Here is a 27,892-nt window from a genome sequence, read left to right on the forward strand (position 1 = left end):
GCAACAATGGGTATGTCTGATGGAGTAGTAGTCCCAACAATATCATATAGGTGCATGGCATGGGATATAGACAGATAAGGCTATGCAGAGGAGGGTGGATGTGTTGGAAATTAAATATTAGAGGACAACTTGTGACGAGAGATAGTTCGACTGAGAAAGTAATGAAAGGGTGACAGAAATGCATGGTAATAAAAAGAGTGTAGCAGAGGAGGGTGTACTTCATGAAAACCCCTTCTTCTTGTATCATAATTTCTAAAAGATGCAGTACGAGAAGGAGCCAAGTGGGGGGCTCATATTCTTGGAAGGCTCAAGCTGGGGTATCTGAATATGCGAGGATGTAACCAAGATGAGAAGAAGGAGAGGCAGGTAGTATGTTTGAGGAAAGGAACTAAGCTCAAGGGTCAAGAGGAAGAAATGTTTAGAAGTGTCTTACAAGTAAAGTTGGGTTAGTGTGAATGCAAAAGCTAAGAAAGGGGCAACATTTCTTCTTAAGCAGTTGTGGGAACTTATGAGTGTAAGGAAGTGAGCTCCAGACTAATGTAGGTAAAAATGAAAATGGATTAAGAAAGATATGTGACTATAAGAGCTTATGCACATGACCAAGAGAAAAAAGTTGGAGACAAGGGTTTTGAGAGCAGCTAAGTGAGTGTGCCTGCAATTTTGATGCAAGAGATTGGGTAATAATGATGTATGATTTACATGTGAAAGTAAGTAATGTGGCAGTTGAGGGTATACTTGGGGTCCATTAGGAATTCATTAAGGTGAATGGAAATGGCGAACAATTTATAGGTTTGTGTGATGTGTTGTGTGATTGGGAATACCTGGTTTAAAAAAAGAGGGACATATAGAGGTATACATTTGTGTTATGCATCAAAACCATAACTCCTATCCAAAACCTTGTTCCATAGACCTTTCTGTGGTTCCCCAAGCTGCTTCATGTGCCCTGGTTTAATCTACTGTCAGCAAGTTGTCCCCTGCATACAACAACATTCCAAATAATTTTATCCCAAGCATGCCTTTTAAGCATCTTCAGGCCCTAGGCACATAAAATCTTATGCATTCCATCATTTCTTCTCTAATTCAGGCTCTCCATTCTCCTTGTCCCCTACACTTCTGACACATATATCACCTGTCAACCTTTTCTCACTCATTCTCTCCATATATCCAAACCATTTTAGCACACCCTCTTCAGCTCTCTCCATCAAACTCTTACTATAACATACTTCTCTCTTACCCTATCTAATATACTCAATCAACCATCCTCACACCAAATATTGTCCTAAAACATTTAATTTCCAACACATTCACGCCCTTCTATACATTCTCATCTATAGCCCATTCTTAGCATCCATATGACATCATCAGGACTACTATACATTCAAAAGTACCCATTTTCACTCTCCCAAGTAGAGGCATATCTTTCCACAAATTTCATAACACTCCCAGGACCTTTGATCCCACATCCACACTGCTTATCTGCATAAGCACAACACTCAATTTATGAGGAGCCTAAAAGTCTTAGGCTGTGTTACAGTCAGCGGCAGAAAAAAAATTGATTCTTTGAAATGTGAGTTCTTCGATGAGATTGTAGTCCTTTTTGTCAACCAACAATGATACAACCTTGCTGATGGTGAATTCTCACTCACACTGTAACCTCAAGTTACCACAATTTAGTATAGGTTTATAATATAGGGGTTATGATAAAGGAGATTAAGTACAAACCTTCTTGACTTCACATAACCAGTTTTAACTTTTAACCCTTCAATACATACAGCATGAGAATAATACTTCCTGGTAATATGATAGGGGTTTTACCAACACAATATTTGACAAAATATCAATCACATAGAACTAACTTTGTGTTTTTGTTTCTGTTTAGAATCAACTTTGTAGACACCTTCAGTACGAGCACAACCAGTCTTATGCAGAGGAAGATCATCTATTCTCCGCTTTTTTCTGGGTGGTAGAGGGATGTCTGTAGGAGGATGGTCAACCCAGTGAGTGTCATTCAGCCAATAGGACTGGCTATCATCAGCAAGCATCCCTTCATAGCTTCTTTTGAGGAGCTCAATATCTTCCTGATCGATACCTGCATTAAGTAAATGTACTATTAGCATTTGTTTGAAAAATACAGAGGATATGAAAAGAATAAATCTGAAAGTACTTTGCTATGAATGACTGAAATTAGAGGCTGTATATATCTAATCCATCCCATGTAAATGGGAACAGAATTTATCGTAACACAGATATAAGTAGGTTTTGAAGTGTGAAAAACCATTTTTCCATCAGAGAGACACCCTTGTAAGTATCAGAGAGAACACTCACTAAGCTGTATTATCATAAACCCTTTATGGGCAAAGCAGAGAAATTCTACTGGGGTTGCTAGTCTTGGTAGGTAGTAGTTGGTAGGCAGTCAACAATTAGGGAGGTATACTACCAATACTACCCACCTGGGCATCGGAAGGATTAGTGACAGCTGTGTAGTAACCCAGCACTTCAGATAACAAGTAACTGTTTTTCTTTCGGCCTCACCCACACGACCTACTGGCATTCTCTTCACAAATATACGATCTTTCCTTGCCATATTTGACAACACTTAATTCACAAATCTCATTCTTCATAAGTCAAGATTTTCCTACATTGAGCATTATGCACAAGCCCTGCCTTTTGGGAGAATGGAAGGAGCAATAGACAGAAGTAGTAAAAACATTTAAGCAGGAGCAGTAAGTAAAAACATCATGCAGTAGTAGTAGGAGCATCAGGTAGTCGTAATCAGTAGGAACATTAGGGAGGAGCTTCTACAAACACTATGTTAGAGTGGCCCTCAGCTAGTGACCTGATAAGGGTGAGGCACTTAAGACTAAGAAGTGGCATAGGGGTTCACTAGTCAAGGAGAGACCATTGTTGTGGTCACCCCTTGAGGGAGTTTCAGTGGGAACAGGTATCAAAAACATGGATAGAACAGATAGATAACCAGTGTTATTGTACAGGCATTTAAATTTGGTGCACATACCACAGCCATAACTTTCCCATCACGTTATATGGGTAACTACCACTCAAGATTCTTTCCCAATGCTAAATGTAGCTCCTTGTGACACAAGGCAACAACAAATACTGAAAGAATGTGACCATTATTTCAAATGACTGGATAAGGCAACCCATATAAGTCCATTTAGAGCTCTGACATCCTCAGTCATACTACCTCATCATGTTATCGGGGTAACTGCCACACCTCAGTCATACTAACCCATCATGTTATAAGGGTAACTGCCACAAGATTTTTTTCAGGTGCAAATTATAGCTGCTTGTAACATCAGACAAATCCAAAACAACAATAAAGTGTGCCTTCCAATGGTGGGGAGAGGCAATGCATACAATTACTAAGAATAGTCCCAACACCCATTCTTGCATTCAAATCTCCCTCTATCAATACTCAATCCCTCGCATCAAAATTGTTGACACACACTCAAACCTTCTTAGAACACCTAACTTTCTTGCTTATTCCTATGACAAACTGGTGCTGAAGCCCTCACCATCATCCACATCTCATAATCCAATTTCTTTCTCAGCCACATCAGTCTGAAACCTAATTATACTCTTTCAACACATTCTTATAACTCTTCCTTTCCTTTCACCCTCACACTTACCCCAGATATAACTCCTTGGACATTCCAAAACTATTCTTCCCCTTCAACTCAATTTCACTCACAGTCAGACAATCCTTATTGCACTCCCCTAACATAATACTAATCTCTCCCTTCTTCTCATGCTAATCATACCCATGCACATTTACACACCTCAGTTTGAGTTTTCAAAGAGTATGAGCACTCAGTGCTTGGCTTATTCCTCTGTTCCCACTTTTTGAAACTGAATCATATGGAGGGGAAGGTTTGTAGCCCTCTACTCTAACCCCTTTTAGTTGCCTTCTACAATAACAAAATACTATTCATCTATCTATCTATCTATCTATCCAAATCTTAGTTGTCTGTTCCTTCCAGGAACTCCCATCAAGGGAATGCATGGCAAAAGAGTCTCTACTTATTCCTGTCCTTATGGGTCTCCTTTGCATACACAATTCTAAGGATTTTTCCAACATTTCTCTCCCTCCAGTAGTCTTCTGTTATATTTTCCCATGTCACAGGTGGCCTTCCTCTCACTCCAATCCTTTTCATTGTACTATCATACACTCTCCTTGTAAACTCCCAATCTTGCATTCTTTCCACATGCCCAAACCACCTCAAAGTATCGCGTTTCACCCAATCTACCACACCACAATTAATTCCCTTTGCATTCCCTACCATACCACATATCTCAAACAATCCATTTTTTCTTCATTCCATCTAGTCATACCACATGTTCCTCCCAATTAGCTCAATTTCACAGCCTGGATTCTTGGCCTTTGTGACCCACTCCATGTCCATGTTTTGGTTGCATAGGTCATGTTTGGGAGGACTATGTTGTCCCTTAATCCTCTCTTCACTTCCATACTTACATCTAAGGGATCCAATGACTCTTCTACCCTTACTGCTGTCTCCTTATCTCTCCTTCGATATCATGATACTTACCCAAGACAGCTCCTAAATACTTAAATTCTCTCACCTCTTCCAGTCTTTCTAACCCCAATTCCAAAACACAGTTTAGTACACTTTCTTCTTTCACTCTATATGGCTTTGAAAAATCTATACTTTCACTCTGTTTCCCTTTAAACACCATTACTTTACTTTTACTTGCATCTACCTTCAATTGCCTATGCTTACACACATCATAAAACACACTTACAACCCTTTGCAACTCCTCTTCACTCTTAGCAAACAATGCAGTATCATCTGCAAACTGGCTTGCCACTAGCCACCATAACTCACCACCACACTCCATCTCTGCACTCGCTTTCCCAAGTTTTGTGTTCGCCTCTCTTATCACTCTATCAATACATATATCAACAAGCCACGGTGACATCACAGAGACCTAACTTAGGCCCACAAGCGTACCAAAAGTTTCACTCAACTCCACTTTTAAATATTCCTTTGCTTCTTTATAGAAGGTTTTCACATAATCCAACAGTTGTCCCCCTACCCTAAACATACTTAATGCATCCCATGAAGCATTCCACTCAACTCAGTCGTATGCTTTCTCCAGATCCACAAAAGCTGCATACAACTTCTTACCTTTCCCTAAAAGTTTTCCAGTCATCTTTACCACATAATATCAGATCCACAAATCACCTACCATGATGGTATTCAATGCTATAGTGCAATGACCACTTTGTGGATCCATTATGAAATGTATCACATGATGCACAGTGAAGCAAATAAACCACTGAGAATTAACAGGTAAATGGCATGTGGACTTTAAATATAAATAACAACCCTATTGTCAGATGGAAAGCTAAAACAACATTCACATCCATATACGGACAAAACTTACAAAGCAAAGATTTTTCCATTCTTCTGACTGTACATCAAATGGGAAAAAAACATGCTTTTAAGTATTGGCACAGTACATACTTTGATGGAAGGCTTGTAAATCTTAAAAGAATTGGTTTATATAAAAAAGATGAGGAAAAAAGAGAGATAAGTAGTATGTTTGAGGAAAGGAACCTGGATGTTTTGGCTCTGAGTGAAACAAAGCTCAAGGGTAAAGGGGAAGAGTGGTTTGGGAATGTCTTGGGAGTAAAGTCAGGGGTTGGTGAAAAGACAAGAGCAAAGGAAGGAGTAGCATTACTCCTGAAACAGGAGTTGTAGGAGTGATAGAGTGCAAGAAAGTAAACTCTAGATTGATATGGATAAAAATGAAAGTGGATGAAGAGAGAAGGGTGATATTGGTGCCTATGGTCATGAGAAGAAAAATAATTAGAGGCAAGTGTGTTGGGAGCAGCTGAGTGAAGGTGTTAGCAGTTTTGATGCACGAGACCGGGTTATAGTGATGGATGATTTGAGTGCAAAGGTGAGTAATGTGGCAGTTGATGGTACAAGTTGTAAACGGAAATGGTGAAGAGCTTGTAGATTTGTGTGCTGAAAAAGGAATGGTGATCGGGAATACATGGTTTAAAAAGCACATAAGGGGAGATATCCCTGGGATAGGGAAGAAAAAATATTTCCCATGCATTCCTCACGTGTCATAGAAGACAACTAAAGGGGGGCTAGAAACCCTCCCCTCCTTGTATTTAAACTTTCTACAAGGGGAAACAGAAAGAGTCACACGAGGAGTGCTCTTCCTCCTCAAAGGCTCAGATTGGGGTGTCTCAATGTGTGTGGCTATAACCAAGATGAAAAAAAGGAGAGATAGGTAGTATGTTTGAGGAAAGGAACCTGGATGTTTTGGTTCTGAGTGAAGTGAAGCTCAAGGGTAAAGGGGAAGAGTGGTTTGGGAATGTTTTGGAAGTAAAGTCAGGGGATGATGAGAGGACAAGAGCAAAGGAAGGAGTAGCACTACTCCTGAAGCAGAAGTTGTGGAAGTTGTGGGAGTATGTGATAGTGCAAGAAAGTAAACTCTAGATAGATATGGGTAAAACTGAAAGTGGATGGCCAGAGATGGGTGATTATTGGTGCCTATGCACCTGGGCATGAGAAGAAAGATTATGAGAGGCAAGTGTTTTGGAAGCAGCTGAGTGAGTGTGTTAGCAGTCTTGATGCACGAGACTGGGTTATAGTGATGGGTGATTTGAATGCAAAGGAGAGTAATGTGGCAGTTGAGGGAATAATTGGTGTACATGGGGTGTTCAGTGTTGTTAATGGAAATGGTGAAGAGCTTGTAGATTTGTGTGCTGAAAAAGGACTGGTGATTGGGAATACCTGATTTAAAAAGAGAGACATATATAAGTATACTTATGTAAGTAGGAGAGATGGCTAGAGCGTTATTGGATTACGTGCTAATTGATAGGCGTGTGAAAGAGAGACTTTTGGATGTTAAATGTGCTGAAAGGTGCAACTGGAGGGATGTCTGATCATCATCTTGTGGAGGCCATGGTGAAGCTTTGTAGAGGTATTCAGAAAAGAAGAGAGAACATTGGGGTGAAGACAGTGGTGAGAGTAAGTGAACTTGGGAAGGAGACTTGTGTGAGGATGTACCAGGAGAGATCGAGTGCAGAATGGAAAAAGATGAGAGTAAATGACGTAAGGGGAGTGGAGGAGGAATGGGATGTATTTAGAGAAGCAGTGATGACTTGCGCAAAAGATGCTTGTGGCATGAGAAGCATGGAAGGTGGGCAGATTAGAAAGGATAGTGAATGGTGGGATGAAGAAGTAAGAATATTAGAGAGAGAAGAGAGAGGCATTTGGACGATTTTTGCAGGAAAATAGTGCAAATGACTGGGAGATATATAAAAGAAAGAGGCAGGAGGTCAGGAGAAAGGTGCGAGAAGGTGAAAAAGAGGGCAAATAAGAGTTGGGGTGAGAGAGTATCATTAAATTTTAGGGAGAATAAAAAGATGTTTTGGAAGGAGGTAAATCTAGTGCGTAAGACAAGAGAACAAATGGGAACATCGGTGAAGGGGGCTAATGGGGAGGTAATAACAAGTAATGGTGATATGAGGAGGAGATGGAGTGAGTATTTTGAAAGTTTGTTGGATATGTTAGATGGCAGAGTGGCAGGTATAGGGTATTTTGGTCGAGGTGGTGTGCAAAGTGAGAGGGTCATGGAGAATGATTTGGGAAACACAGAAGAGGTAGTGAAAGCTTTGCAGAAGATGAAAGCTGGTATGACGGCGGGTTTGGATGGCACTGCAGTGGAATGTAAACAGAGAAGAGGTAGTGAAAGCGCTGCAGAATATAAAAGCTGGTAAGGCGGTAGGTTTGGATGGTATTGCAGTGGAATTTATCAAAAAAAGGGGGTGACTGTGTTGTTGACTGGTTGGTGAGGATATTCAATGTATGTATGGCTAATTGTGAAGTGCCTGAGGATTGACGGAATGCATGCATAGTGCCACTGTACAAAGGCAAAGGGGACAAAGGTGAGTATTCAAATTACAAAGGTGTAAGTTTGTTGAGTACTCCTGGGAAATTATATGGGAGGGTATTCTTGAAAGGGTGAAGGCATGTGCAGAGAATCAGATTGGGGAAGAGCAGTGTGATTTCAGAAGTGGTAGAGGATGTGTGGATCAGGTGTTTGCTCTAAAGAATGTATGTGAGAAATACTTAGATAAACAAATGGATTTGTATGTAGCATTTATGGATCTGAAGAAGGCATATGATAGAGTTGATAGAGGTGCTATGTGCAAGGTATTAAGAGTATATGGTGTGGGAGGTAAGTTGCTACAAGCAGTGAAAAGATTTTATTAAAGATGTAAGGCATGTTTACATGTAGGAAAAGAGGAAAGTGATTGGCTCCCGGTGAATGTCGGTTTGTGGCAGGGGTGCATGATGTCTCCATGGTTGTTTAATTTGTTTATGGAGGGGGTTGTTAGGGAGGTGAATGCAAGAGTTTTGGAGAAAGGGGCAAGTATGTTGTGGAAGCGAGGGCTTGGGAAGTGAATCAGTTAATGTTCGCTGATGATACAGCACTGGTTGCTGATTCAGATGAAAAATTGCAGAAGCTGGTGAGTGAGTTTGGTAAAGTGTGTGAAAGAAGACAGCAGAGAGTAAATGTGAATAAGAGCAAGGTTATCAGCTACAGTACAGTTGACGGACAAGTCAATTGGGAGGTAAGTTTGAATGGAGAAAAACTGGATGAAGTGAAGTGTTTTAGATATCTGGGAGTGGATTTCGAAGTAGATGGAACCATGGAAGTGGAAGTGAGTCACAGGGTGGGGGAGGGGGCGAAAGTTCTGAGGTGTTGAAAAATGTGTGGAAGCCGAGAACATCATCTCGGAAAGCAAAAATGGGTATGTTTGAAGGAATAGTGGTTCCAACAATGTTATATGGCTGTGAGGCGTGGGCTATAGATAGGGTGTGTGGAGGAGGTTGGATGTGTTGGAAATGAGATGTCTGAGGACAATATGTGGTGTGAGCTGGTTTGATCGAGTAAGTAATGAAAAAGTACCAGAGATGTGTGGTAATGATAACAATAATATATATAAATTTTCTTTTCTTTTTTTTTTTCGTCGCTGTCTCCTGAGTTTGCGAGGTAGCGCAAGGAAACAGACGAAAGAAATGGCCCAACCCACCCCCATACACAATGTATATACATACACGTCCACACACGCAAATATACATACCTATACATCTCAATGTACACATACATATACACACACAGACACATACATATATACCCATGCACACAATTCACAATGTCTGCCCCTACTCATTCCCATCGCCACCTCACCACACACGGAATACCAACCCCCTCCCCCCTCATGTGTGCGAGGTAGGGCTAGGAAAAGACAACAAAGGCCCCATTTGTTCACACTCAGTCTCTAGCTGTCATGCAATAATGCCCGTAACCACAGCTTCCTTTCCACATCCAGGCCCTACACAACTTTCCATGGTTTACCCCCAGACGCTTCACATGCCCTGATTCAATCCACTGACAGCACGTCAACCCCGGTATACCACATCGATCCAATTCACTCTATTCCTTGCCCACCTTTCACCCTCCTGCATGTTCAGGCCCCGATCACACAAAATCTTTTTCACTCCATCTTTCCACCTCCAATTTGGTCTCCCACTTCTCCTTGTTCCCTCCACCTTCGACACATATATCCTCTTGGTCAATCTTTCCTCACTCATTCTCTCCATGTGCCCAAACCATTTCAAAACACCCTCTTCTGCTCTCTCAACCATGCTCTTTTTATTTCCACACATCTCTCTTACCCTTACATTACTTACTCAATCAAACCACCTCACACCACACATTGTCCTCAAACATCTCATTTCCAGCACATCCACCCTCCTGCGCACAACTCTATCCATAGCCCACGCCTCGCAACCATACAACATTGTTGGAACCACTATTCCTTCAAACATACCCATTTTTGCTTTCCGAGATAATGTTCTCGACTTCCAAACATTCTTCAAGGCTCCCAGGATTTTCGCCCCCTCCCCCACCCTATGATTCACTTCCGCTTCCATGGTTCCATCCACTGCCAGATCCACTCCCAGATATCTAAAACACTTTACTTCCTCCAGTTATATATATATATTTTAATTTATTTATTTTCCTTTGTCGCTGTCTACCACGTTAGCGAGGTAGCACAAGGAAACAGATGAAAGAATGGCCCAACCCACCCACATACACATCCACACATGCAAATATACATACCTATACATCTCAACGTATATATATATATATATATATATATATATATATATATATATATATATATATATATATATATATATTATCCCTGGGGATAGGGGAGAAAGAATACTTCCCACGTATTCCCTGCGTGTCGTAGAAGGCGACTAAAAGGGAAGGGAGCGGGGGGGCTGGAAATCCTCCCCTCTCGTTTTTTTTTTTTTTTTTTTTTTTTTTTTTTTTTTTTTTCCAAAAGATGGAACAGAGAAGGGGGCCAGGTGAGGGTATTCCCTCAAAGGCCCAGTCCTCTGTTCTTAACGCTACCTCGCTATCGCGGGAAATGGCGAATAGTATGAAAAAAAAAAAAAAAAATATATATATATATATATATTTTTTTTTTTTTATACTTTGTCGCTGTCTCCCGCGTTTGCGAGGTAGCGCAAGGAAACAGACGAAAGAAATGGCCCAACCCCCCCCCATACACATGTATATACATACGTCCACACACGCAAATATACATACCTACACAGCTTTCCATGGTTTACCCCAGACGCTTCACATGCCTTGATTCAATCCACTGACAGCACGTCAGCCCCGGTATACCACATCGCTCCAATTCACTCTATTCCTTGGCCTCCTTTCACCCTCCTGCATGTTCAGGCCCCGATCACACAAAATCTTTTTCACTCCATCTTTCCATCTCCAATTTGGTCTCCCTCTTCTCCTTGTTCCCTCCACCTCCGACACATATATCCTCTTGGTCAATCTTTCCTCACTCATCCTCTCCATGTGCCCAAACCACTTCAAAACACCCTCTTCTGCTCTCTCAACCACGCTCTTTTTATTTCCACACATCTCTCTTACCCTTACTTACTCACTCGATCAAACCACCTCACACCACACATTGTCCTCAAACATCTCATTTCCAGCACATCCATCCTCCTGCGCACAACTCTATCCATAGCCCACGCCTCGCAACCATACAACATTGTTGGAACCACTATTCCTTCAAACATACCCATTTTTGCTTTCCGAGATAATGTTCTCGACTTCCACACATTCTTCAAGGCTCCCAGAATTTTCACCCCCTCCCCCACCCTATGATCCACTTCCGCTTCCATGGTTCCATCCGCTGCCAGATCCACTCCCAGATATCTAAAACACTTCACTTCCTCCAGTTTTTCTCCATTCAAACTCACCTCCCAATTGACTTGACCCTCAACCCTACTGTACCTAATAACCTTGCTCTTATTCACATTTACTCTTAACTTTCTTCTTCCACACACTTTACCAAACTCAGTCACCAGCTTCTGCAGTTTCTTACATGAATCAGCCACCAGCGCTGTATCATCAGCGAACAACAACTGACTCACTTCCCAAGCTCTCTCATCCCCAACAGACTTCATACTTGCCCCTCTTTCCAAAACTCTTGCATTTACCTCCCTAACAACCCCATCCATAAACAAATTAAACAACCATAGAGACATCACACACCCCTGCCGCAAACCTACATTCACTGAGAACCAATCACTTTCCTCTCTTCCTACACGTACACATGCCTTACATACTCGATAAAAACTTTTCACTGCTTCTAACAACTTTCCTCCCACACCATATATTCTTAATACCTTCCACAGAGCATCTCTATCAACTCTATCATATGCCTTCTCCAGATCCATAAATGCTACATACAAATCCATTTGCTTTTCTAAGTATTTCTCACATACATTCTTCAAAGCAAACACCTGATCCACACATCCTCTACCACTTCTGAAACCACACTGCTCTTCCCCAATCTGATGCTCTGTACATGCCTTCACCCTCTCAATCAATCGCCTCCCATATAATTTACCAGGAATACTCAACAAACTTATACCTCTTTTTTTGTCGCTGTCTCCCGCGTTTGCGAGGTAGCGCAAGGAAACAGACGAAAGAAATGGCCCAACCCACCCCCATACACATGTATATACATACGTCCACACACGCAAATATACATACCTACACAGCTTTCCATGGTTTACCCCAGACACTTCACATACCCCGATTCAATCCACTGACAGCACGTCAACCCCAGTATAACGCATCGCTCCAATTCACTCTACTCCTTGCCCTCCTTTCACCCTCCTGCATGTTCAGGCCCCGATCACACAAAATCTTTTTCACTCCATCTTTCCACCTCCAATTTGGTCTCCCTCTTCTCCTCGTTCCCTCCACCTCCGACATATGTTCCTCTTGGTCAATCTCTCCTCACTCATTCTCTCCATGTGACCAAACCATTTCAAAACACCCTCTTCTGCTCTCTCAACCACACTCTTTTTATTTCACACATCTCTCTTACCCTTACATTACTTACTCGATCAAACCACCTCACACCACACATTGTCCTCAAACATCTCATTTCCAGCACATCCACCCTCCTCGCACACAACTATATCCATAGCCCACGCCTCGCAACCATATAACATTGTTGGAACCACTATTCCTTCAAACATACCCATTTTTGCTTTCCGAGATAATGTTCTCGACTTCCACACATTCTTCAAGGCTCCCAGAATTTTCACCCCCTCCCCCACCCTATGATCCACTTCCGCTTCCATGGTTCCATCCGCTGCCAGATCCACTCCCAGATATCTAAAACACTTCACTTCCTCCAGTTTTTCTCCATTCAAACTCACCTCCCAATTGACTTGACCCTCAACCCTACTGTACCTGATAACCTTGCTCTTATTCACATTTACTCTTAACTTTCTTCTTCCACACACTTTACCAAACTCAGTCACCAGCTTCTGCAGTTTCTTACATGAATCAGCCACCAGCGCTGTATCATCAGCGAACAACAACTGACTCACTTCCCAAGCTCTCTCATCCCCAACAGACTTCATACTTGCCCCTCTTTCTAAAACTCTTGCATTTACCTCCCTAACAACCCCATCCATAAACAAATTAAACAACCATGGAGACATCACACACCCCTGCCGCAAACCTACATTCACTGAGAACCAATCACTTTCCTCTCTTCCTACACGTACACATGCCTTACATCCTCGATAAAAACTTTTCACTGCTTCTAACAACTTTCCTCCCACACCATATATTCTTAATACCTTCCACAGAGCATCTCTATCAACTCTATCATATGCCTTCTCCAGATCCATAAATGCTACATACAAATCCATTTGCTTTTCTAAGTATTTCTCACATACATTCTTCAAAGCAAACACCTGATCCACACATCCTCTACCACTTCTGAAACCACACTGCTCTTCCCCAATCTGATGCTCTGTACATGCCATATATATATATATATATATATATATATATATATATGTACATAGTTCATGCTGTCTGCCTTTATTCATTCCCAATGCCACACCGCCACAATTGAAATAACCACCCCCTCCCCCCAAATGTGCATGAGGTAGCGCTAGGAAAAGACAACAAAGGCCACATTTGTTCACACTCAGTCTCTAGCTGTCATGTAATTATGCACCGAAACCAAAGCTCCCTTTCCACATCCAGGCCCCACAAAACTTTCCCTGGTTTACCGCAGACGCTTCACATGCCCTGGTTCAATCCACTGATAGCACGTCGACCCGGTATACTACATCGTTCCAATTCACTCTACTCCTTGCACACCTTTCACCCTCCTGCATGTTCAAGCCCCGATCACTCAAAATCTTTTTCACAAAATCTTTCCACCTCGAATTTGGTCTTACACTTCTCCTCGTTCCCTCCACTTCTGATATGTTCTCTTGGTCAATCTCTCCTCTCTCATTCTCTCCATGAGACCAAACCATTTCAAAACACCCTCTTCTGCTCTCTCTACCACACTCTTTTTATTATCACACATCTCTCTTACCCTTACATTACTTACTCGATCAAACCACCTCACACCACATACTGTCCTCAAATATCTCATTTCCAGCACATCCACCCTCCTCCACACAACTATATCCATAGCCCATGCCTCGCAACCATATAACATTGTTGGAACCAATATTCCTTCAAACATACCCATTTTTGCTTTCCGAGATAATGTTCTCAACTTCCAAACATTCTTCAAGGCTCCCAGGATTTTCGCCCCCTCCCTCACCCTATGATTCACTTCCGCTTCCATGGTTCCATCCACTGCCAGATCCACTCCCATATATCTAAAACACTTTACTTCCTCCAGTTTTTCTCCACTCAAACTTACCTCCCAATTGACTTGACCCTCAACCCTACTGTACCTAATAACCTTGCTCTTATTCACATTTACTCTTAACTTTCTTCCTTCACACACTTTACCAAACTCAGTCACCAGCTTCTGCAGTTTCTTACATGAATCAGCCACCACTGCTGTATCATCAGCGAACAACGACTGACTCACTTCCCAAGCTCTCTCATCCACAACAGACTGCATACTTGCCCCTCTTTCCAAAACTCTTGCATTCACCTCCCTAACAACCCCATCCATAAACAAATCAAACAACCATGGAAACATCACACACCCCTGCCGCAAACCTACATTCACTGAGAACCAATCACTTTCCTCTCTTCCTACACGTACACATGCCTTACAACCTCGATAAAAACTTTTCACTGCTTCTAACAACTTGCCTCCCACACCATATATTCTTAAAACCTTCCACAGAGCATCTCTATCAACTCTCACCTGGCCCCCTCTGTTCCTTCTTTTTATATTTTTTTATTATACTTTGTCGCTGTCTCCTGCGTTTGCGAGGTAGCGCAAGGAAACAGACGAAAGAAATGGCCCAACCCCCCCCCATACACATGTATATACATACGTCCACACACGCAAATATACATACCTACACAGCTTTCCATGGTTTACCCCAGACGCTTCACATGCCTTGATTCAATCCACTGACAACACGTCAAACCCGGTATACCACATCGCTCCAATTCACTCTATTCCTTGCCCTCCTTTCACCCTCCTGCATGTTCAGGCCCCGATCACACAAAATCTCTTTCACTCCATCTTTCCACCTCCAATTTGGTCTCCCTCTTCTCCTCGTTCCCTCCACCTCCGACACATATATCCTCTTGGTCAATCTTTCCTCACTCATTCTCTCCATGTGCCCAAACCACTTCAAAACACCCTCTTCTGCTCTCTCAACCACGCTCTTTTTATTTCCACACATCTCTCTTACCCTTACGTTACTTACTCGATCAAACCACCTCACACCACACATTGTCCTCAAACATCTCATTTCCAGCACATCCATCCTCCTGCGCACAACTCTATCCATAGCCCACGCCTCACAAAAAATCAAAAAAATCAAAAAAAAAAGAGAGGGGAGGATTTCCAGCCCCCCGCTCCCTCCCCTTTTAGTCGCCTTCTATGACACGCAGGGAATACGTGGGAAGTATTCTTAATCCCCTATCCCCAGGGATAGGAGGCGAAAATTCTGGGGGCCTTGAAGAATGTGTGGAAGTCGAGAACATTATCTCGGAAAGCAAAAATGGGTATGTTTGAAGGAATAGTGGTTCCAACAATGTTGTATGGTTGCGAGGCGTGGGCTATGGATAGAGTTGTGCGCAGGAGGATGGATGTGCTGGAAATGAGATGTTTGAGGACAATGTGTGGTGTGAGGTGGTTTGATCGAGTGAGTAACGTAAGGGTAAGAGAGATGTGTGGAAATAAAAAGAGCGTGGTTGAGAGAGCAGAAGAGGGTGTTTTGAAGTGGTTTGGGCACATGGAGAGGATGAGTGAGGAAAGATTGACCAAGAGGATATATGTGTCGGAGGTGGAGGGAGCAAGGAGAAGAGGGAGACCAAATTGGAGGTGGAAAGATGGAGTGAAAAAGATTTTGTGTGATCGGGGCCTGAACATGCAGGAGGGTGAAAGGAGGGCAAGGAATAGAGTGAATTGGAGCGATGTGGTATACCGGGGTTGACGTGCTGTCAGTGGAGTGAATCAAGGCATGTGAAGCGACTGGGGTAAACCATGGAAAGCTGTGTAGGTATGTATATTTGCGTGTGTGGACGTATGTATATACATGTGTATGGGGGTGGGTTGGGCCATTTCTTTCGTCTGTTTCCTTGCACTACCTCGCAAACGCGGGAGACAGCGACAAAGCAAAAAAAAAAAAAAAAAAAAAAAAATATATATATATATATATATATATATATATATATATATATTTATTTTGCTTTGTCGCTGTCTCCCGCGTTTGCGAGGAAGCGCAAGGAAACAGACGAAAGAAATGGCCCAACCCAACCCCATACACATGTATATACATACACGTCCACATACGCAAATATACATACCTATACATCTCAATATACACATATATATACACACACAGTCACATACATATATACCCATGCACACAATTCACACTGTCTGCCTTTACTCATTCCAATCGCCACCTAGCCACACATGGAATACCATCCCCCTCCCCCCTCATCATGTGTGCGAGGTAGTGCTAGGAAAAGACAATAAATGCCCCATTCGTTCACACTCAGTCTCTATCTGTCATGCAATAATGCCCGAAACCACAGCTCCCTTTCCACATCCAAGCCCCACACAACATTCCATGGTTTACCCCAGACGCTTCACATGCCTTGATTCAATCCACTGACAGCACGTCAACCCCGGTATACCACATCGATCCAATTCACTCTATTCCTTGACCTCCTTTCACCCTCCTGCATGTTCAGGCCCCGATCACTCAAAATCTTTTTCACTCCATCTTTCCACCTCCAATTTGGTCTCCCACTTCTCCTCGTTCCCTCCACCTCCGACACATATATCCTCTTGGTCAATCTTTCCTCACTCATTCTCTCCATGTGCCCAAACCATTTCAAAATACCCTCTTCTGCTCTCTCAACCACGCTCTTTTTATTTCCTCACATCTCTCTTACCCTTACATTACTTACTCGATCAAACCACCTCACACCACACACTGTCCTCAAACATCTCATTTCCAGCACATCCACCCTCCTGCGCACAACTCTATCCATAGCCCACGCCTCGCAACCATAAAAGATTGTTGGAACTACTATTCCTTCAAACATACCCATTTTTGCTTTCCGAGATAATGTTCTAGACTTCCAAACATTCTTCAAGGCTCCCAGGATTTTCGCCCCCTCCCCCACCCTATGATCCACTTCCGCTTCCATGGTTCCATCCGCTGCCAGATCCACTCCCAGATATCTAAAACACTTTACTTCCTCCAGTTTTTCTCCATTCAAACTTACCTCCCAATCGACTTGACCCTCAACCCTACTGTACCTAATAACCTTGCTCTTATTCACATTTACTCTTAACTTTCTTCTTTCACACACTTTACCAAACTCAGTCACCAGCTTCTGCAGTTTCTCACATGAATCAGCCACCAGCGCTGTATCATCAGCGAACAACAACTGACTCACTTCCCAAGCTCTCTCATCCCCAACAGACTTCATACTTGCCCCTCTTTCCAAAACTCTTGCATTCACCTCCCTAAAAACCACATCCATAGACAAATTAAACAACCATGGAGACATCACACACCCCTGCCGCAAACCTACATTCACTGAGAACCAATCACTTTCCTCTCTTCCTACACGTACACATGCCTTACATCCTCGATAAAAACTTTTCACTGCTTCTAACAACTTTCCTCCCACACCATATATTCTTAATACCTTCCACAGAGCATCTCTATCAACTCTATCATATGCCTTCTCCAGATCCATAAATGCTACATACAAATCCATTTGCTTTTCTAAGTATTTCTCACATACATTCTTCAAAGCAAACACCTGATCCACACATCCTCTACCACTTCTGAAACCACACTGCTCTTCCCCAATCTGATGCTCTGTACATGCCTTCACCCTCTCAATCAATACCCTCCCATATAATTTACCAGGAATACTCAACAAACTTATACCTCTGTAATTTGAGCACTCACTCTTATCCCCTTTGCCTTTGTACAATGGCACTATGCAAGCATTCCGCCAATCCTCAGGCACCTCACCATGAGTCATACATACATTAAATAACCTTACCAACCAGTCAACAATACAGTCACCCCCTTTTTTAATAGATTCCACTGCAATACCATCCAAACCTGCTGCCTTGCCGGCTTTCATCTTCCGCAAAGCTTTTACTACCTCTTCTCTGTTCACCAAATCATTTTCCCTAACCCTCTCACTTTGCACACCACCTCGACCAAAACACCCTATATCTGCCACTCTATCATCAAACACATTCAACAAACCTTCAAAATACTCACTCCATCTCCTTCTCACATCACCACTACTTGTTATCACCTCCCCATTAGCGCCCTTCACTGAAGTTCCCATTTGCTCCCTTGTCTTATGCACTTTATTTACCTCCTTCCAAAACATCTTTTTATTCTCCCTAAAATTTAATGATACTCTCTCACCCCAACTCTCATTTGCCCTCTTTTTCACCTCTTGCACCGTTCTCTTGACCTCCTGTCTCTTTCTTTTATACATCTCCCACTCATTTGCATTTTTTCCCTGCAAAAATCGTCCAAATGCCTCTCTCTTCTCTTTCACTAATAATCTTACTTCTTCATCCCACCACTTACTACCCTTTCTAATCAACCCACCTCCCACTCTTCTCATGCCACAAGCATCTTTTGCGCAATCCATCACTGATTCCCTTAATACATCCCATTCCTCCCCCACTCCCCTTACTTCCATTGTTCTCACCTTTTTCCATTCTGTACTCAGTCTCTCCTGGTACTTCCTCACACAAGTCTCCTTCCCAAGCTCACTTACTCTCACCACCCTCTTCACCCCAACATTCACTCTTCTTTTCTGAAAACCCATACAAATTTTCACCTTAGCCTCCACAAGATAATGATCAGACATCCCTCCAGTTGCACCTCTCAGCACATTAACATCCAAAAGCCTCTCTTTCGCGCGCCTGTCAATTAACACGTAATCCAATAATGCTCTCTGGCCATCTCTCCTACTTACATACGTATACTTATGTATATCTCACTTTTTAAACCAGGTATTCCCAATCACCAGTCCTTTTTCAGCACAAAAATCTACAAGCTCTTCACCATTTCCATTTACAACACTGAACACCCCATGTATACCAATCATTCCCTCAACTGCCACATTACTCACCTTTGCATTCAAATCACCCATCACTATAACCCGGTCTTGTGCATCAAAACCACTAACACACTCATTCAGCTGCTCCCAAAACACTTGCCTCTAACGATCTTTCTTCTCATGCCCAGGTGCATTTTTTTTTTTTTTTTTTTTTTTTTTTTTTTTTATACCTTGTCGCTGTCTCCCGCGTCTGCGAGGTAGCGCAAGGAAACAGACGAAAGAAATGGCCCAACCCCCCCCCATACACATGTACATACACACGTCCACACACGCAAATATACATACCTACACAGCTTTCCATGGTTTACCCCAGACGCTTCACATGCCTTGATTCAATCCACTGACAGCACGTCAACCCCTGTATACCACATCGCTCCAATTCACTCTATTTCTTGCCCTCCTTTCACCCTCCTGCATGTTCAGGCCCCGATCACACAAAATCCTTTTCACTCCATCTTTCCACCTCCAATTTGGTCTCCCTCTTCTCCTCGTTCCCTCCACCTCCGACACATATATCCTCTTGGTCAATCTTTCCTCACTCATTCTCTCCATGTGCCCAAACCATTTCAAAACACCCTCTTCTGCTCTCTCAACCACGCTCTTTTTATTTCCACACATCTCTCTTACCCTTACGTTACTTACTCGATCAAACCACCTCACACCACACATTGTCCTCAAACATCTCATTTCCAGCACATCCATCCTCCTGCGCACAACTCTATCCATAGCCCACGCCTCGCAACCATACAACATTGTTGGAACCACTATTCCTTCAAACATACCCATTTTTGCTTTCCGAGATAATGTTCTCGACTTCCACACATTTTTCAAGGCTCCCAAGATTTTCGCCCCCTCCCCCACCCTATGATCCACTTCCGCTTCCATGGTTCCATCCGCTGACAGATCCACTCCCAGATATCTAAAACACTTCACTTCCTCCAGTTTTTCTCCATTCAAACTCACCTCCCAATTGACTTGACCCTCAACCCTACTGTACCTAATAACCTTGCTCTTATTCACATTTACTCTTAACTTTCTTCTTCCACACACTTTACCAAACTCAGTCACCAGCTTCTGCAGTTTCTCACATGAATCAGACACCAGCGCTGTATCATCAGCGAACAACAACTGACTCACTTCCCAAGCTCTCTCATCCCCAACAGACTTCATACTTGCCCCTCTTTCCAAAACTCTTGCATTACCTCCCTAACAACCCCATCCATAAACAAATTAAACAACCATGGAGACATCACACACCCCTGCCGCAAACCTACATTCACTGAGAACCAATCACTTTCCTCTCTTCCTACACGTACACATGCCTTACATCCTCGATAAAAACTTTTCACTGCTTCTAACAACTTGCCTCCCACACCATATATTCTTAATACCTTCCACAGAGCATCTCTATCAACTCTATCATATGCCTTCTCCAGATCCATAAATGCTACATACAAATCCATTTGCTTTTCTAAGTATTTCTCACATACATTCTTCAAAGCAAACACCTGATCCACACATCCTCTACCACTTCTGAAACCACACTGCTCTTCCCCAATCTGATGCTCTGTACATGCCTTCACCCTCTCAATCAATACCCTCCCATATAATTTACCAGGAATACTCAACAAACTTATACCTCTGTAATTTGAGCACTCACTCTTATCCCCTTTGCCTTTGTACAATGGCACTATGCACGCATTCCGCCAATCCTCAGGCACCTCACCATGAGTCATACATACATTAAATAACCTTACCAACCAGTCAACAATACAGTCACCCCCTTTTTTAATAAATTCCACTGCAATACCATCCAAACCTGCTGCCTTGCCGGCTTTCATCTTCTGCAAAGCTTTTGCTACCTCTTCTCTGTTTACCAAATCATTTTCCCTAACCCTCTCACTTTGCACACCACCTCGACCCAAACACCCTATATCTGCCACTCTGTCATCAGACACATTCAACAAACCTTCAAAATACTCATTCCATCTCCTTCTCACATCACCACTACTTGTTATCACCTCCCCATTTACGCCCTTCACTGAAGTTCCCATTTGCTCCCTTGTCTTACGCACCCTATTTACCTCCTTCCAGAACATCTTTTTATTCTCCCTAAAATTTACTGATAGTCTCTCACCCCAACTCTCATTTGCCCTTTTTTTCACCTCTTGCACCTTTCTCTTGACCTCCTGTCTCTTTCTTTTATACTTCTCCCACTCAATTGCATTTTTTCCCTGCAAAAATCGTCCAAATGCCTCTCTCTTCTCTTTCACTAATACTCTTACTTCTTCATCCCACCACTCACTACCCTTTCTAAACAGCCCACCTCCCACTCTTCTCATGCCACAAGCATCTTTTGCGCAATCCATCACTGATTCCCTAAATACATCCCATTCCTCCCCCACTCCCCTTACTTCCATTTTTCTCACTTTTTTCCATTCTGTACACAGTCTCTCCAGATACTTCTTCACACAGGTCTCCTTCCCAAGCTCACTTACTCTCACCACCTTCTTCACCCCAACATTCACTCTTCTTTTCTGAAAACCCATACTAATCTTCACCTTAGCCTCCACAAGATAATGATCAGACATCCCTCCAGTTGCACCTCTCAGCACATTGACATCCAAAAGTCTCTCTTTCGCACGCCTGTCAATTAACACGTAATCCAATAACGCTCTCTGGCCATCTCTCCTACTTACATAAGTATACTTATGTATATCTCGCTTTTTAAACCAGGTATTCCCAATCATCAGTCCTTTTTCAGCACATAAATCTACAAGCTCTTCACCATTTCCATTTACAACACTGAACACCCCATGCATACCAATTATTCCCTCAACTGCCACATTACTCACCTTTGCATTCAAATCACCCATCACTATCAGGTGCATATGCACCAATAATCACCCATCTCTCTCCATCAACTTTCAGTTTTACCCATATTAATCAAGAATTTCCTTGCGCTACCTCGCAAACGCGGGAGACAGCGACAAAGCAAAAAAAAAAAAAAAAAAAAAATATATATATTTTTTTTTTGTTGGTCTCCCGTGTTTGCGAGGTAGCGCAAGGAAGCAGACGAACGAAAATGGCCCAACCCACCCCCATACACATGTATATACACACGTCCACACACGCAAACATACATACCTACACAGCTTTCCATGGTTTACCCCAGACGCTTCACATGCCCTGATTCAATCCACTGACAGCACGTCAACCCCGGTATACCACATCAATCCAATTCACTCTATTCCTTGCCCTTCTTTCACCCACCTGCATGTTCAGGCCCCGATCACACAAAATCTTTTTCACTCCATCTTTCCACCTCCAATTTGGTCTCCCACTTCTCCTCGTTCCCTCCACCTCCGACACATATAACCTCTTGGTCAATCTTTCCTCACTCATTCTCTCCATGTGCCCAAACCATTTCAAAATACCCTCTTCTGCTCTCTCAACCACGCTCTTTTTATTTCCACACATCTCTCTTACCCTTACGTTACTCACTCGATCAAACCACCTCACACCACACATTGTCCTCAAACATCTCATTTCCAGCACATCCATCCTCCTGCGCACAACTCTATCCATAGCCCATGCCTCGCAACCATACAACATTGTTGGAACCACTATTCCTTCAAACATACCCATTTTTGCTTTCCGAGATAATGTTCTCGACTTCCACACACTCTTCAAGGCTCCCAGGATTTTCGCCCCCTCCCCCACCCTATGATCCACTTCCGCTTCCATGGTTCCATCCGCTGACAGATCCACTCCCAGATATCTAAAACACTTTACTTCCTCCAGTTTTTCTCCACTCAAACTTACCTCCCAATTGACTTGACCCTCAACCCTACTGTACCTAATAATTACCTTGCTCTTATTCACATTTACTCTTAACTTTCTTCTTTCACACACTTTACCAAACTCAGTCACCAGCTTCTGCAGTTTCTCACATGAATCAGACACCAGCGCTGTATCATCAGCGAACAACAACTGACTCACTTCCCAAGCTCTCTCATCCCCAACAGACTTCATCCTTGCCCCTCTTTCCAAAAGTCTTGCATTTACCTCCCTAACAACCCCATCCATAAACAAATTAAACAACCATGGAGACATCACACACCCCTGCCGCAAACCTACATTCACTGAGAACCAATCACTTTCCTCTCTTCCTACACGTACACATGCCTTACATCCTCGATAAAAACTTTTCACTGCTTCTAACAACTTGCCTCCCACACCATATATTCTTAATACCTTCCACAGAGCATCTCTATCAACTCTATCATATGCCTTCTCCAGATCCATAAATGCTACATACAAATCCATTTGCTTTTCTAAGTATTTCTCACATACATTCTTCAAAGCAAACACCTGATCCACACATCCTCTACCACTTCTGAAACCACACTGCTCTTCCCCAATCTGATGCTCTGTACATGCCTTCACCCTCTCAATCAATACCCTCCAATACAATTTGCCAGGAATACTCAACAAACTTATACCTCTGTAATTTGAGCACTCACTCTTATCCCCTTTGCCTTTGTACAATGGCACTATGCACGCATTCCGCCAATCCTCAGGCACCTCACCATGAGTCATACATACATTAAATAACCTTACCAACCAGTCAACAATACAGTCACCCCTTTTTAGATAAATTCCACTGCAATACCATCCAAACCTGCTGCCTTGCCGGCTTTCATCTTCCGCAAAGCTTTTACTACCTCTTCTCTGTTTACCAAATTATTTTCCCTAACCCTCGCACTTTGCACACCACCTCGACCAAAACACCCTATATCTGCCACTCTATCATCAAACACATTCAACAAACCTTCAAAATACTCACTCCATCTCCTTCTCACATCACCACTACTTTTTATCCCCTCCCCATTTGCGCCTTTCACTGAAGTTCCCATTTGCTCCCTTGTCTTACGCATTTTATTTACCTCCTTCCAGAACATCTTTTTATTTTCCCTAAAATTTAATATATATATATATATATATATATATATATATATATATATATATATATATATATATATATATATATATTGTATACATATATATATGTATATATATATATATATATATATATATATATATATATATATATATATATATATATATATATATATATATATTTTTTATTATACTTTGTCGCTGTCTCCCGCGTTTGCGAGGTAGCGCAAGGAAACAGACGAAAGAAATGGCCCAACCTCCCCCCAATACACATGTATATACATACGTCCACACACGCAAATATACATACCTACACAGCTTTCCATGGTTTACCTCAGACGCTTCACATGCCTTGATTCAATCCACTGACAGCACGTCAACCCCGGTATACCACATCGCTCCAATTCACTCTATTCCTTGCCCTCCTTTCACCCTCCTGCATGTTCAGGCCCCGATCACACAAAATCCTTTTCACTCCATCTTTCCACCTCCAATTTGGTCTCCCTCTTCTCGTTCCCTCCACCTCCGACACATATATCCTCTTGGTCAATCTTTCCTCACTCATTCTCTCCATGTGCCCAAACCACTTCAAAACACCCTCTTCTGCTCTCTCAACCACGCTCTTTTTATTTCCACACATCTCTCTTACCCTTACGTTACTCACTCGATCAAACCACCTCACACCACACATTGTCCTCAAACATCTCATTTCCAGCACATCCATCCTCCTGCGCACAACTCTATCCATAGCCCACGCCTCGCAACCATACAACATTGTTGGAACCACTATTCCTTCAAACATATATATATATATATATATATATATATATATATATATATATATATATATATATATATATTATCCCTGGGGATAGGGGAGAAAGAATACTTCCCACATATTCCCTGCGTGTCGTAGAAGGCGACTAAAAGGGGAGGGAGTGGGGGGCTGGAAATCCTCCCCTCTCGTTTTTTTTTGATTTCCCAAAAGAAGGAACAGAGAACGAGGCCAGGTGAGGATATTCCCTCAGAGGCCCAGTCCTCTGTTCTTAACGCTACTTTGCTAACGCGGGAAATGGCGAATAGTATGAAAGATATATATATATATATATATATATATATATATATATATATATATATATATATATATATATATATATATATATATATATATGAATGTGTCTGATGACAGAGTGGCAGATATAGGGTGTTTGGGTCGAGGTGGTGTGCAAAGTGAGAGGGTTAGGGAAAATGATTTGGTAAACAGAGAAGAGGTAGTAAAAGCTTTGCGGAAGATGAAAGCCGGCAAAGCAGCAGGTTTGGATGGTATTGCAGTGGAATTTATTAAAAAAGGGGGTGACTGTATTGTTGACTGGTTGGTAAGGTTATTTAATGTATGTATGACTCATGGTGAGGTGCCTGAGGATTGGCGGAATGCGTGCATAGTGCCATTGTACAAAGGCAAAGGGGATAAGAGTGAGTGCTCAAATTACAGAGGTATAAGTTTGTTGAGTATTCCTGGTAAATTATATGGGAGGGTATTGATTGAGAGGGTGAAGGCATGTACAGAGCATCAGATTGGGGAAGAGCAGTGTGGTTTCAGAAGTGGTAGAGGATGTGTGGATCAGGTGTTTGCTTTGAAGAATGTATGTGAGAAATACTTAGAAAAGCAAATGGATTTGTATGTAGCATTTATGGATCTGGAGAAGGCATATGATAGAGTTGATAGAGATGCTCTGTGGAAGGTATTAAGAATATATGGTGTGGGAGGCAAGTTGTTAGAAGCAGTGAAAAGTTTTTATCGAGGATGTAAGGCATGTGTACGTGTAGGAAGAGAGGAAAGTGATTGGTTCTCAGTGAATGTAGGTTTGCGGCAGGGGTGTGTGATGTCTCCATGGTTGTTTAATTTGTTTATGGATGGGGTTGTTAGGGAGGTAAATGCAAGAGTCTTGGAAAGAGGGGCAAGTATGAAGTCTGTTGGGGATGAGAGAGCTTGGGAAGTGAGTCAGTTGCTGTTCGCTGATGATACAGCGCTGGTGGCGGATTCATGTGAGAAACTGCAGAAGCTGGTGACTGAGTTAGGTAAAGTGTGTGGAAGAAGAAAGTTAAGAGTAAATGTGAATAAGAGCAAGGTTATTAGGTACAGTAGGGTTGGGGGTCAAGTCAATTGGGAGGTGAGTTTGAATGGAGAAAAACTGGAGGAAGTGAAGTGTTTTAGATATCTGGGAGTGGATCTGTCAGCGGATGGAATCATGGAAGTGGAAGTGGATCATAGGGTGGGGGAGGGGGCGAAAATTTTGGGAGCCTTGAAAAATGTGTGGAAGTCGAGAACATTATCCCGGAAAGCAAAAATGGGTATGTTTGAAGGAATAGTAGTTCCAACAATGTTGTATGGTTGCGAGGCGTGGGCTATGGATAGAGTTGTGCGCAGGAGGATGGATGTGCTGGAAATGAGATGTTTGAGGACAATGTGTGGTGTGAGGTGGTTTGATCGAGTAAGTAACGTAAGGGTAAGAGAGATGTGTGGAAATAAAAAGAGCGTGGTTGAGAGAGCAGAAGAGGGTGTTTTGAAGTGGTTTGGGCACATGGAGAGAATGAGTGAGGAAAGATTGACCAAGAGGATATATGTGTCGGAGGTGGAGGGAACGAGGAGAAGAGGGAGACCAAATTGGAGGTGGAAAGATGGAGTGAAAAGGATTTTGTGTGATCGGGGCCTGAACATGCAGGAGGGTGAAAGGAGGGCAAGGAATAGAGTGAATTGGAGCGATGTGGTATACAGGGGTTGACGTGCTGTCAGTGGATTGAATCAAGGCATGTGAAGCGTCCGGGGTAAACCATGGAAAGCTGTGTAGGTGTGTATGTTTGCGTGTGTGGAAGTGTGTATGTACATGTGTATGGGGAGGGTTGGGCCATTTCTTTCGTCTGTTTCCTTGCGCTACCTCGCAAACGCGGGAGACAGCGACAAAGTATAAAAAAAAAAAAAAAAAAAATATATATATATATATATATATATATATATATACGTTGAAATGTATAGGTATGTATATGTGTGTGTGTGTGGATGTGTATGTATATACATGTGTATGTGGATGGGTTGGGCCATTCTTTTGTCTGTTTCCTTCCACTACCTTGCTAACACGGGAGACAGCGACAAAGTATAATGATTATGTAAGTAGGAGAGATGGCCAGGGAGTGTTATTGGATTACATGTTGATTGATAGGCATGTGAAAGAGAGACTTTTGGATGTTTATGTGCTGAGAGGATGTCTGATCATAATCTTGTGGAGGTGAAGGTGAAGATTTGTAGAGGTTTTCAGAAAAGAAGAGAGAATGTTGGGGTGATTACAGTGGTGAAAGTAAGTGAGCTTCGAAAGGAGACTTGAGCGAGAAAGTATCATGAGATCGAGTGCAGAATGGAAAAAGGTGAGAGCAAATGACGTAACGGGAGTGAGAGAGGAATGGGATGCGTTTAGGGAAGCAGTGATGGCTTGTGCAAAAGATGCCTGTGGCGTGAGAAAGATGGGAGGTGGGCAAATTAGAAAGGGTAGTGAGTGGTGGGATGAAGAAGTAAGATTGTTAGTGAAAGACAAGAGAGAGGCGTTTGGATGATTTTTGCAGGGAAATAGTGCAAATGACTGGGAGATGTATAAAAGAAAGATGTATAAAAGATGTATAA

General features: G+C 42.4%; 1 protein-coding gene across 1 annotated transcript in view; it reads right to left on the reverse strand.

Annotated features, from left to right (window-relative positions):
• Window positions 1-27,892, reverse strand: part of Set1 (SET domain containing 1) — a 350,690-nt gene that overhangs the window by 37,395 nt on the left and 285,403 nt on the right. Inside the window, 1 exon segment of the mRNA XM_071668303.1 lies at window positions 1,857-2,089. Coding sequence (XP_071524404.1) covers window positions 1,857-2,089 — 233 coding nt within the window.

This window comes from Panulirus ornatus, chromosome 2 (assembly GCF_036320965.1).
Source record: "Panulirus ornatus isolate Po-2019 chromosome 2, ASM3632096v1, whole genome shotgun sequence".
In the NCBI taxonomy this organism is placed as follows: Eukaryota; Metazoa; Arthropoda; class Malacostraca; order Decapoda; family Palinuridae; genus Panulirus; species Panulirus ornatus.